The sequence below is a fragment of the Tachypleus tridentatus genome, chromosome 9 (genome assembly GCF_004210375.1).
Source record: "Tachypleus tridentatus isolate NWPU-2018 chromosome 9, ASM421037v1, whole genome shotgun sequence".
NCBI classification, from domain to species: Eukaryota; Metazoa; Arthropoda; class Merostomata; order Xiphosura; family Limulidae; genus Tachypleus; species Tachypleus tridentatus.
Window position 1 is genome coordinate 5503623 of NC_134833.1, and position 13481 is coordinate 5517103.

Here is a 13481-nt window from a genome sequence, read left to right on the forward strand (position 1 = left end):
CTTGTTATTACTAATGAAACATCCATCTACAGGATGAATAATATTAATGTAATAACTACACTGTATAGTGTTGTACTGACTATTTATTGTATTTTATGTACTGTAAAAAATACGTGTACTGGACAACAATATACATACACTTTTATTTTCAGGGAATATACAATTCACACTACCCTACATAAAACTACACTGAAATAGGTTTGGTGTAGTTTAGTCACTATTGACTCTTAAAAACTGTACAGAAGACAAAAGTTTTATTAACTACTGTGAAGATGTCATTTTTTTCAGTTTCTTGACATTCTGTATAAAAATATCAATTTTTAATATTTGAGTCTGAAAATATATTTTAAAACAAAAGGTAACATTTCTGTCTGCCACTAAGCTTGCCTTCCTGTTATATTCACATACACACAAACGTTTTTCTTGTATTATAGAAAGAACACTGTCACAGAAGTCTTACATGTTTCAAAATCATGTGCTTAAAACATGGTCACTAAAAACATTTAAGTCAAAGATGTTTTAAATATGGACCATTTTCATAACCCATGAGGATTCCAAGTTTTGAATATATTTTGTGCCTGCAACAAACAATTGAAGTTACCTTAAAAATCATTTTGTATGGCCAACTCAGTTACAAAATCCACACAACAGCTTCAAGACACCAACTGTCTAGAACCTTCCTTCACTTTAAAAAAAAAAAAAAAATATATATATACAACTAATGAACTAACAGTAATAAACTGCAGGTACTGGGCCTTCCTTCAATCAACTGAATTGTAACTGTGACATCACGCTCGATGTACATGTCACTACACTGTAATTGTGATACAGCCCCCCAAATCTCGACATGTACAAGGTTCTTATATGGTACTACCTTACAATAATAGTTGAATTTAAGTTTTAACCAACTAAAATAATGCCATACCATAACAAGATGAACTCCACAGTATCCTAAGAACATACCTTAATTTCTTTAGGTTTAGCACACACAAAAGGTACAATTAATTTGAAAACAACAGACCAAAACCTCAAGCACTTTGACTGGTTCTTCAAGAATGGACAGTTAATCATGTCAGTGAACCTTCTGATCAAAGGAAACTATCAACATGGAATGAAGCAAAATCAACCTGATAATGACTGGTGCTGGTTAAATACCCATCTTTGGTACAACTTGTAGCAATTAAAATGCATTATTTCATCACTTGGGTAACCTTGCTGTTTATGATATTTTGGTCTGCAAACTCAATAGTATCAAACAAATTTAGTCTTAAGTCCATGTATTAAGCTGATGATAGAAAACAATTTATAATGAAATATAAAAATAATAAAATTTGATATCTTAAGTTTCTATCCAATAGTGATTGAAAATCATAACAAACGAGTTACTTACAGAACACAAACACCAGCTATGGCTCTAAATATAACTAACTAGGTAATAAAAAAAATGTCTTCTAGAATATGTTGTAATGGTGCAGTACCTTCCAGTAAAGGATCAGCACAAGTTAATGGTAAGTGAATAAAATACACCGACATTTCTAGATACAAGTGTACTTTTTTATGTTCAAAATAATGTTACAAGACACCTGACAGTGACACTGTTATATCTACAACATACTGTCATATAAATAGTCTCACTGGCTTTCTCCAGTCCCATATATAACACCCAAATCACCACACTATCATAAGGCTTACCTTAGAACCTATATTATTTTAGTTGGCCACATCTTCATCATAAAAGAGACTTACCTTAGAACCCACAAGTTTTTCTAACCATAATGAAACTTATGTCAGAAATTAAAAAACATATTTTTGCCCATCACTGTTTTCATGATTATAGAGTTCACCACAATGTTCAATATCTTGTCAATTTCCATCATCATTTGACTCTCATGCATTGTTTTCAACTTCCCTATCATAACCAACATCTTTCATAGTGTTGTCATCTCTATTATAAAACTGAGGTTCCTAACACAACTATTTCACCATGACCCAATTCTAGAACCTAGTTTGTTTCCTTAAAATAATAAATAACTGACATTAAAAATAACCCCTACCAAAATTATACAAATTTGAAACCTACTTTAATTGAACATGTGAATTTCAGATTAATTCACCTTTGTTAGTATTACGGGATCTAAACTTGAGAAACACGTGCACATTTGAAGAAAAAGGCAAGATTTTTTCTGCTCGTTTACATTGACTTCAATTTAATTAACATCTTGTGTTTATTAAACAACTGATTACTCTAAGTAAAAGTTTGAGAGACTGGATCTTCAATTTTATTAATGTTTGACTTATGTTTGTTTTTATACATAGTTGTAATTTTAATCTGTTGATAAGAAAACTAAGACTTATTATTATTATTAACAGTGCATACGAGTTATTAACAACAAGTTTTTAACAGGAAGTATTCAGTTTCAATGCAAAATTACTTTTTCTACAATAATACAAATTCAGATGGAGCTTTTTTTGGTAACATCACAAAAATAATATGACATGAATGATAAACAAAAACTGGTCTAATAGAACACAAGTTGAAAATTTGTCACCCAATCAAAAGACTTACTTCAGTTGACTGAAATAAGAAGACATTAAGACCTGCTGTTAGAGATCCACACAAATGTTCAAAAACTTGAAAGGTTAAAAAATAGTGATAATCGTATGTTACAAAGGAGGAAAAAAATACTAGCTATAGAATAAAACAAGTTTATCCTCTAATATAGGAAAAACCTTAATTTTTTTAACCCAACTTATTATAGATACTTTACCATTCCAAACCTCATTAGTAGGATATACTTCTGCTATATCCACACTGAAAACAAGCTAATATATGAATATAAATAGCATTATGGACTTTGCACACCCTGGAAAGGTAATTTTGCAAAAATGAACCATGAAACAAACTAAGCTAAAAGTTTCAGTAATATAACCATTCTTGTGTTCCCTTTACTATAATTATCCAGAAAGATGCAATGAATGAACATACTGAAAATTATATTCATTAATTAACAATAACCATGGCTTGTTCCCAAAGGAAGAATATACAGTATGTTGCAGAGCATTAGAAGTCGCACAACTTAAAAAATGTGTGCCAATATTGGATAAAGTATGCAAAATAGAGTGGACGTACCAACTGGACATATATAGATTTATATCCTCACATCTTAAAGAGAAATTCCAATTAAAGCCTCAGTTTTTGTAACTCTGTAAAAATATTTTTATTTCTCAAAATATCCCAACAGCCAGTACAACGTTTAAAATAATTAGTCACATACACAAGCACAGCTGTGTCACGTGTGGGTTAATCCTATTAACATGGTTGTCAAATAAAGAGTGAGTTTAGTGTTTGGACCTCCCACTTCCAGTCAAAATATTATATCCCTTCTTTTTCAATTCAACAGTAATCAGACAAACTTCTCTCAGTCCACTATTTAGTGATCTGAACAACTTACATAACCATGTTCACTACAACTTGAACAATTCAATGTACGTTTTCACTTGTTACACCATTTATTGTGTGAAAACAAAAGAAAGAAATACACAGCTGTTCCATAATTTATGATACATAACTACTAAAATTGCAATGGGTCCTTAATACACCAGTACTTCCATTCTGAAACTGATAAAAAAACCAAAATACAAGGTTAAATACTGACATTGCTTATCAAACCATTCATGTTTTAGAACTGTTTTTTCTAGAACCCTCCAACACTCTTAAGATACCACTAAGTTTGAACAAAAATGAAGTTATTATATCCATTAAATTCTGAATGCAGTTCAACTTCATTAGATTTAGGTTTATATAACTTGAGGATACTTCCAAACACACACACAACCTTCATACTGCAGCTTACACTTTATTTATAGTCTATTTACACCAGTCACTGCAATCACTTATTCAATCTTACAAATTAAATAAGAAACTTTGCTATGACTCTATAGGTAAGATAATAAAGAATTTAGGAAACACAGGCTCAATACATTTTTATTCATAAACAATTTCATACAGATACCACTAGGGGTAGGTTTTATATTGTTAATGTCCATTTGGAAAAAGTAGTCTAAACCATGCTCAAACAGTTATTAAAATAATATCATTTACAGAATTTACCTTCCTTTTTGTTAAATAATTCATGATTGACTTTTTATACACATTAATCTTAAGTGAACTGAAGGACATCAAGCCAAAACTTACATGCAACAAAACCTTTAAATGAAGGTTTTGAAACTAAATTCTTGGAAGTTCTGTTGAAACAGCACATCTCTCCACATCAGCTCATACATTTGGTACAAACATCTTCTTACATCACAGAGCTGAGTTTAATGTATCTTTACTAATAATTGGAATTAATTATCATTCTATCTGAACTTAAAAACAATAACAGAACAAGACTTAACATTTCACAGACACTACCATAATTATTATTTCTGACTGTGTTATTACCTGCTTTATGTTAGTACTCATATTATTCTATCAGTAGTAAAGTACCTACTATCTTGGCCACCACAGCTCTTCTAGTGCACATATTAAAGTCTCTCATTTAAACTGACAAGAAAAAACTTGAAATACAACTCTATTTAATGTTAAGGTATTTTACTGTTATCCTGCAAGTACTAAAGATCTATACAATTCACAGGCCAGGACTGGATATGTCAGCAGTTCACCAGTAAGAACTATTGATGTCTTACACTTCTCAGACCAGGGCTGGAGATGTCAGCAGTTCACCAGTAAAAACTGTTGATGTCTTACACTTCTCAGACCAGGGCTGGAGATGTCAGCAGTTCACCAGTAAAAACTGTTGATGTCTTACACTTCTCAGACCAGGGCTGGAGATGTCAGCAGTTCACCAGTAAAAACTGTTGATGTCTTACAGTTCTCAGACCAGGGCTGGAGATGTCAGCAGTTCACCAGTAAGAACTGTTGATGTCTTACAGTTCTCAGACCAGGACTGGAGATGTCAGCAGTTCACCAGTAAGAACTGTTGATGTCTTACAGTTCTCAGACCAGGACTGGAGATGTCAGCAGTTCACCAGTAAGAACTGTTGATGTCTTACAGTTCTCAGACCAGGGCTGGAGATGTCAGCAGTTCACCAGTAAAAACTGTTGATGTCTTACACTTCTCAGACCAGGGCTGGAGATGTCAGCAGTTCACCAGTAAGAACTGTTGATGTCTTACAGTTCTCAGACCAGGGCTGGAGATGTCAGCAGTTCACCAGTAAGAACTGTTGATGTCTTACAGTTCTCAGACCAGGACTGGAGATGTCAGCAGTTCACCAGTAAGAACTGTTGATGTCTTACAGTTCTCAGACCAGGACTGGAGATGTCAGCAGTTCACCAGTAAGAACTGTTGATGTCTTACACTTCTCAGACCAGGACTGGAGATGTCAGCAGTTCACCAGTAAGAACTGTTGATGTCTTACACTTCTCAGACCAGGACTGGAGATGTCAGCAATTCACCAGTAAGAACTGTTGATGTCTTACACTTCTCAGACCAGGGCTGGAGATGTCAGTAGTTCACCAGTAAAAACTGTTGATGTCTTACAGTTCTCAGACCAGGGCTGGAGATGTCAGCAGTTCACCAGTAAGAACTGTTGATGTCTTACAGTTCTCAGACCAGGGCTGGAGATGTCAGCAGTTCACCAGTAAGAACTGTTGATGTCTTACAGTTCTCAGACCAGGGCTGGAGATGTCAGCAGTTCACCAGTAAGAACTGTTGATGTCTTACAGTTCTCAGACCAGGACTGGAGATGTCAGCAGTTCACCAGTAAGAACTGTTGATGTCTTACAGTTCTCAGACCAGGGCTGGAGATGTCAGCAGTTCACCAGTAAGAACTGTTGATGTCTTACAGTTCTCAGACCAGGGCTGGAGATGTCAGCAGTTCACCAGTAAGAACTGTTGATGTCTTACACTTCTCAGACCAGGGCTGGAGATGTCAGCAGTTCACCAGTAAGAACTGTTGATGTCTTACAGTTCTCAGACCAGGACTGGAGATGTCAGCAGTTCACCAGTAAAAACTGTTGATGTCTTACACTTCTCAGACCAGGGCTGGAGATGTCAGCAGTTCACCAGTAAGAACTGTTGATGTCTTACAGTTCTCAGACCAGGACTGGAGATGTCAGCAGTTCACCAGTAAGAACTGTTGATGTCTTACAGTTCTCAGACCAGGACTGGAGATGTCAGCAGTTCACCAGTAAGAACTGTTGATGTCTTACACTTCTCAGACCAGGACTGGAGATGTCAGCAATTCACCAGTAAGAACTGTTGATGTCTTACACTTCTCAGACCAGGGCTGGAGATGTCAGCAGTTCACCAGTAAGAACTGTTGATGTCTTACAGTTCTCAGACCAGGACTGGAGATGTCAGCAGTTCACCAGTAAGAACTGTTGATGTCTTACACTTCTCAGACCAGGACTGGAGATGTCAGCAGTTCACCAGTAAAAACTGTTGATGTCTTACACTTCTCAGACCAGGGCTGGAGATGTCAGCAGTTCACCAGTAAAAACTGTTGATGTCTTACACTTCTCAGACCAGGGCTGGAGATGTCAGCAGTTCACCAGTAAAAACTGTTGATGTCTTACACTTCTCAGACCAGGGCTGGAGATGTCAGCAGTTCACCAGTAAAAACTGTTGATGTCTTACAGTTCTCAGACCAGGACTGGAGATGTCAGCAGTTCACCAGTAAGAACTGTTGATGTCTTACAGTTCTCAGACCAGGACTGGAGATGTCAGCAGTTCACCAGTAAGAACTGTTGATGTCTTACAGTTCTCAGACCAGGGCTGGAGATGTCAGCAGTTCACCAGTAAAAACTGTTGATGTCTTACAGTTCTCAGACCAGGACTGGAGATGTCAGCAGTTCACCAGTAAGAACTGTTGATGTCTTACAGTTCTCAGACCAGGGCTGGAGATGTCAGCAGTTCACCAGTAAGAACTGTTGATGTCTTACAGTTCTCAGACCAGGACTGGAGATGTCAGCTGTTTGCAAGCCTGAGCTACATTTGTCTGTATTTTGCAAGTCAAGACAGGAAGTATTGGTGTCTCAAAAGTATGGGCTGTACAATATCAAAGTTTGTGTTAAACATTTACGGATATTTGAAAAATCCTTTATAAGAGTCCATACATTCCATACACCAAGACTCTTAAATAATTTTATTCGTTTGTAAAAGTGGCAAAATGTTAAAATTCATGGGTCGTCATTGAAAGTCATTTTGTCAACAAGTTAGACCCAACATAAAAGCGTAGCCTACACATTATGATCAGTTATCATTTCAGTGCACATCACATAAAATAAAAAATAGTTGTGAGGCCAACAAAAATGTTATTTTATCCTCACGCAGTCTTCATGTTACTTGTATTTCAAATTGGCTTGGTCATTTTTATTTTCAAAGGCTGTTTTATCACTGGCACTTTAGAAACGAAGTTAAATTCTTCTAGCTGACCATCATCCTCAGACCTAACATTCCCTGCATGTTGATTTCTACAAGAAAGTTAAAAAAAATCTAACATTACATCAAGGGAATAGAAGTGTAAATTATTGTGAATAGAATATAATGAAGGATATGAATTATTATAGAACAATTTATTTGTAAGTCATATATATATCCCACATTGTAGCTTGTACCCTGGGATCCTTTATAAAAATATGCAGCATATTTTGTTTCATGTTGATGTGTTTTGTTTGTGGTTTAAAAAGCAGTTAAGAACTTAGAAAAGTATATTAGTCTACACAACATACATCAAGAATATAAAAATATTCTACCACGTGAACGTCACCTGTAAGAAATTCCACAAAATGTTTATTACCAGTATTTACACTTTAGTAGGTGTGATGAACATAAACCATATTGGTAGCTGTAAGATATTACGATAAAAGAAATAAACTTTACCTTGTGCACAGGGCAAAGGACACAAAATGTTTCTTCATTCATTTCACAACCTGCATAAAGAAATATTCTATAAATTCACATACTTAGAAAAAATATAAACACTTTATTTATTCACATCACAGCCTGAAGAGAACATGCTATAAATACACAAACACTAAAAAATAACACACAACCAAGGTTTTCATTCATATCAGAACTTGAAGAGAAACCACACACACAATTAGAAATTGTACAACACATAGCCAGTTTCTTCATTCATACCTCAACCTGAAAAACCTGCTCTAAACAAAAACCCACAATTAACACAAAAGTGTTAAGTTATTCATATCCACTTTCTATGATGGTTTGCACAAGCATGTGTAAACCAATATCAAAACACTATGGTATGTTAAGTTAGGAACTTTGAATAAGAAATGCATCTTGTGGTTAGGTTAATACCATACCTTACCACATTTCCAAGGTTCATTACTATTTTGTTATACTTGATCATGGGTTGATAGTTAAAACAAAAAAGTGTTTTGTTTTTTTTTGCTATTTTACCTAACTTCCTGTGTTTTGATAATTTCAACTTTTTACAAGTTTACTACAATAGCCAACACACAAATATATTACTTTTATAAATTTACATTTTGCTTAGCAAAAAAACACATCATACCATACATGTCACAAATACTGAGAACAATTACAGGATACCTGCTATCAACCTAAATTCACAGTTATATATATCAATATCCTAGGTGCACTGGCTTCCAAGAACAAGAGATTGAAGACATAATTCAACAAAGAAACCCAGAAATTGTAATATTAAGTGAAACATTACTATACAAAAATAATAGATTCAAAATATCTTACTACACAACCATCAGGAAAAATAAATTAGACAAACGGGATAAAAACAGAGGAATGTTGCTGCTACACAAAACTAATCTGCAGTAACAGAAACTCAAATGAGCAACAATAATGGACATATAACTGCCGATATCCTGCTAAATAATCGTTCAAACATTATGATGGGATATATTGCTCACCCACAAAACAAATAGACTTAAATTTACTTAACATCTTTTCCCACAATCAAAAGACTATTTTAATAGGAAATTTAAACAGTAGACATATCAACTTCAGATGCAACTCCACAAATACAAATGGAAGACACCTACTACAATTCATCGATGAAAATAACAACATGCCCACGCATATCAGTGACACACCAGACACATCTGAGGTCATACAATACGAGTCAAAAATTAGTAAACTTTAATGTGAGAAAAGATGTAGACAGTGTTCACTTACCTATATGATGTGTCTTCAATTTCACCCCCTATAAAAATACAACCTATAGAAAAGAACCATTCAACCACAAAGGTACAAACTGGAAGAAACACTAAACAGAACTGGACCATCGGCTACCAAACCAAATTATAAAAGCAGCTAAAAATAAAACATATCGATAAATACTGTCAAATAATCATGGAGTGCCTTCAAACAGCAGCCAATACAACAATACCAAAATAACAACAACATAAAACCACAAATAATGCTTGGAAACTGCATAAACAACTAAAACATTAATCAAGCAAAGAAAACAATTCATGGAAACAAGAGATAAAGAATTAAAAACACAAATAAATAAAGAAACCAAATCAGAGCAGTAGTCAAATTATTAAAACATGAAAAATGGGACATTTTCTGCTCCCAACTAAATGAAAAAAAAACAAACAGATCCAAAACAATTTGGGACACACTTAAAAAGACTAACAGATGGAGACACAGCAACAAGAAAATACCCACCACTAGAACACAATAATACCACAGCATATAAAAATAAAGAAAAAGCAGAATCATTCAAACAACAACTTCAAAACCATATCGAACCACACATGAACACATTTTTTATAACAAAGTAAACAACTTTATAATGAATAACATTGAACCATTCTTCCCAGTCAAATGACTGTAACATCAACAACACAAATGAATACACAAACATAGTTCCCATACAAGAACTCATTGAAGTAATAACAAAGACTAAAAACAAATCTCCAGGAGAAGACAGCATACAAACCATCCTCCTTAAAAAAAATAAACAATAGTAGTATTCACACAGTTAACTAAACACAAAAAGTACAACCAAAGATCTATATGAATAAAGCATTCCTTCAGACTGCTACATCTGCAAAATTCTTAGAACTAGCATTCGACTCTAAATTAATATGGATAAACCACTTACATAATATTAGAACAAAAATTTGGCAAAGAACAAACTATGCTAGGAGTCTAACTGGTAAAAACAATGGAGCAATAGCAGACAATATTTTAAAAACACATATTACACTCATAATTGACTATGCATGATTTAATGCAGGTTAGAAACTAGAACAAGCCAAATTACAAACAACAGAAAATACACGACTCTCAACAACTTACAAAGTATCCAGAACTACTTCATGCATAAATATGCACACATAGCAGATACACTACTACATAGTACAATAAATTATTTTGACAAAAATTGGAGAAAAAAACAAACTAGTAAGTGAACTAGATAGATACTGCATACATGATGAGGATATATATATTTAAATAAAATGAAAAGGTCACCTATAAACTAGTGCATACATGATGAGGATATATATATTTAAATAAAATGAAAAGGTCACCTATAAACTAGTGCATACATGATGAGGATATATATATATATTTAAATAAAATGAAAAGGTCACCTATAAACTAGTGCATACATGATGAGGATATATATATTTAAATAAAATGAAAAGGTCACCTATAAACTAGTGCATACATGATGAGGATATATATATTTAAATAAAATGAAAAGGTTACCTATAAACATGATGAGGATATATATATTTAAATAAAATGAAAAGGTTACCTATAAACATAATGAGGATATATATATTTAAATAAAATGAAAAGGTTACCTATAAACTAGACTAGTTTAGAGATTAACTAATAAACATTGAAAGAGATTTATGTAAACGTTTTATGGTTACATATCTAGCGATAGTGCAAACTGTTATGAAACTTTTGAGAGAAATGATATATTTGCACCAAGCGTATATGTAGATGGTGCATGGACATTGCCCTGAAAGGGGCTTGAGTGAGTGTGGGTTACTCTAGCCCTCATGTATCATTTATAAATACACTTGACAGTTGCTAATACCAATGCAAAGGAAGGAGGAAGAGGTTGACAAAACCTGACCCTCCTGGGTATACAAATACAAATACCCAAATAATGGGAAGAGAGAGAGAGTTACTTGTCTATAGAAAGTTAAACTTAAGGCAACAAGTGCTACATCATTAAACTGTGAGAATAGAAAAGTGAAGAACATGACTGGTAGTAATAAACACAATTTTTACTTGTGTTGTATTATTATTGTTACCAATGAACACTTGGTACAACACATGTCTAGAAGATTTCCTGCTTTCTTAAACTTGTTTAACATTACTGTCATGTTCTTATTTCATTAGTACAGTTCACAGTCTTTAGGGCATCACAGTGTGTGCCCTTGGTCTTTCAACTTGATCTCAAGATTAATATTAAGCCTAAAATACTATAGTAACCAAGGCAGCACGTAAATTTGATTTACAACAAAAAAAATTCATTCTAAGTTTATATTAAACAGATGCATACTTCAAAGGACAGTTTTAAATGCATATAAACTACAGCTATTTAAACAAGTCCCATAACTTACAAGGAAGTACAGTAATACAAAGAAGAGACACAAAACTTCTGGTTTATACATATATTTACAGAGTTACCTTTTCGTTTAGCACAAATGTAGTGGAACTGTTTAGGACAATGTTTCGTTCGACAACCAATTACTGCTCCTGTTAGTTGGCATTCTGAACAGAGCTAGAAGAAATAGTTTTGGAAAATTTAATGTTGTGTTTTTAACATTCTGAGATGTAACAGAAAGGAAGTATAATCACAATTACAAGTTTATTGTTCTATGAGCTACAACTTTAACTCCTTTATATTTCACAACAATGGAATAAAATTATAATTGAAACATTTACTGTTTTTACCATAAAAAATTAACTACTTAACGATTTACAACACTAGAAGAAATATATTGAACACTTATTGTTTTACAAAGAATAAAAACTGACAACCATTTGATATTTCACAATAATGAAAAAAAAACTAAAAGTCAAAACATTACGTGTTTGAAATATAGGAAACTTGTAAACTGTTAATGGAAATGAAAATAAATGTTAAAACCATTACCAGTTAAATAATTTAGCCCTTTCACTGCAGCTTGGAAGTATACATTACATATCCCACCATCAGTGAATGAGGTAAAAAAAAAAATTATAAGTAAACTCTTACTTTATATAGAATAAACAACTTGTAATTATTAACCACTATCTACAAAAGTCATTGTCTGGTACCTAAACTGAAACCTAAAAAATATATTTCATTTTAGTAACCACTTCCCCAGTTCCTGTTAAACTTCACTTGAAGTTGTCAAATGAACCAGGCAGACCTGGTCAACTTGTCAAATGAACCAGATGTCCTGGTCAACATGTTGAGGGATGAACAATACTCAGCAACTTGTGGTCAGAATAAGAAGTCACCGAGATGACAATTATGGTAAAGAAACCAAAATAAAAACCCTGGTGATTTTAAAAGCAGTCTGTGTTCCAGAATGAATGACAAAAATATATATTTATTAAAATGTATTAAAAAAAAGAAAGAGAACTCCCAGATTTTTTACTTAAACCTTAGATGAAAAAAAGATAAAATAGTTATCTTCAAGGTTTGGCTGTTCCAAGTAACAGCAGCAAAATTACAAATTTAAAATGCTTCTCCAAACAGAAAGACTTAAGATGGAGAAATAGTGTTCAAAGATAAAACAGCCACTAAAATTATAAACAATACACTTTCTTAAACAGAAATCCCTGGGGCTGGCTGGCAAATGTGTTGCAACAACAACAAAAGGATTTAAAGACATTTTGATACACAGTAAGAATGAACAATTCTTGTGACAATCAATTTTTTTTATATTTCACATTTAATGCGTGATAGCCATTGGGTGGGTAACTAAAATCTTGTGTAAATCACTTGATATGTTCACAAAAATCTTTTGGAAAACACAAATTCTCAGTGATATTTAATTCCAAATTCAAACAGTGTGGATAAACTTTTCTAATTAACAGAACAATTCTATACAACTGACCATGTCTGTGGCATCCTTTACGGCCTGAGCCAATCCATGAACTTGCTGGTCTACACCTGCAAGGTAAACACCATGAGCCCAAGAAGCACAGTGCTCATGAACCCAAAATTCAGTTAGGTGAACATTTGACATTTCTTTAGAATTATTTAAAACCATATCTTGAGGTCCATTTGGCTGTGAATCAATGCTCTTGGATCCACTGATTTGTGTTGACTGTATCTGAGAGTTGGAAGCTTGTGTCGATAAAGTGGGGAATGTACTGTTCTTCCTACCCTAAATGAGAGAAAAGGTTCAGTTTTCACTTCTTTACTTTATTTCTCAACATGAACTTCCATAAAACAACACATCCAATGGTAGAGCTGAGAGATTAACTTCATTAATGTCAAGTAAACTA

General features: G+C 33.5%; 1 protein-coding gene across 3 annotated transcripts in view; it reads right to left on the reverse strand.

The window, feature by feature from the left end:
* Window positions 1–124: 124 nt before the first annotated feature.
* Window positions 125–13481, reverse strand: part of LOC143226915 (uncharacterized) — a 35715-nt gene continuing 22358 nt past the window's right edge. For all 3 annotated transcript variants that reach the window (XM_076458467.1, XM_076458469.1, XM_076458466.1), the window contains exons 3-6: window positions 13088–13360; window positions 11667–11760; window positions 7887–7936; window positions 125–7477 (exon numbers count right to left, since the gene is read on the reverse strand). In XM_076458467.1, coding sequence (XP_076314582.1) covers window positions 7454–7477; window positions 7887–7936; window positions 11667–11760; window positions 13088–13360 — 441 coding nt within the window. In that variant the 3' untranslated portion in view covers window positions 125–7453. The remainder of the gene's footprint in view (window positions 7478–7886; window positions 7937–11666; window positions 11761–13087; window positions 13361–13481) is intronic.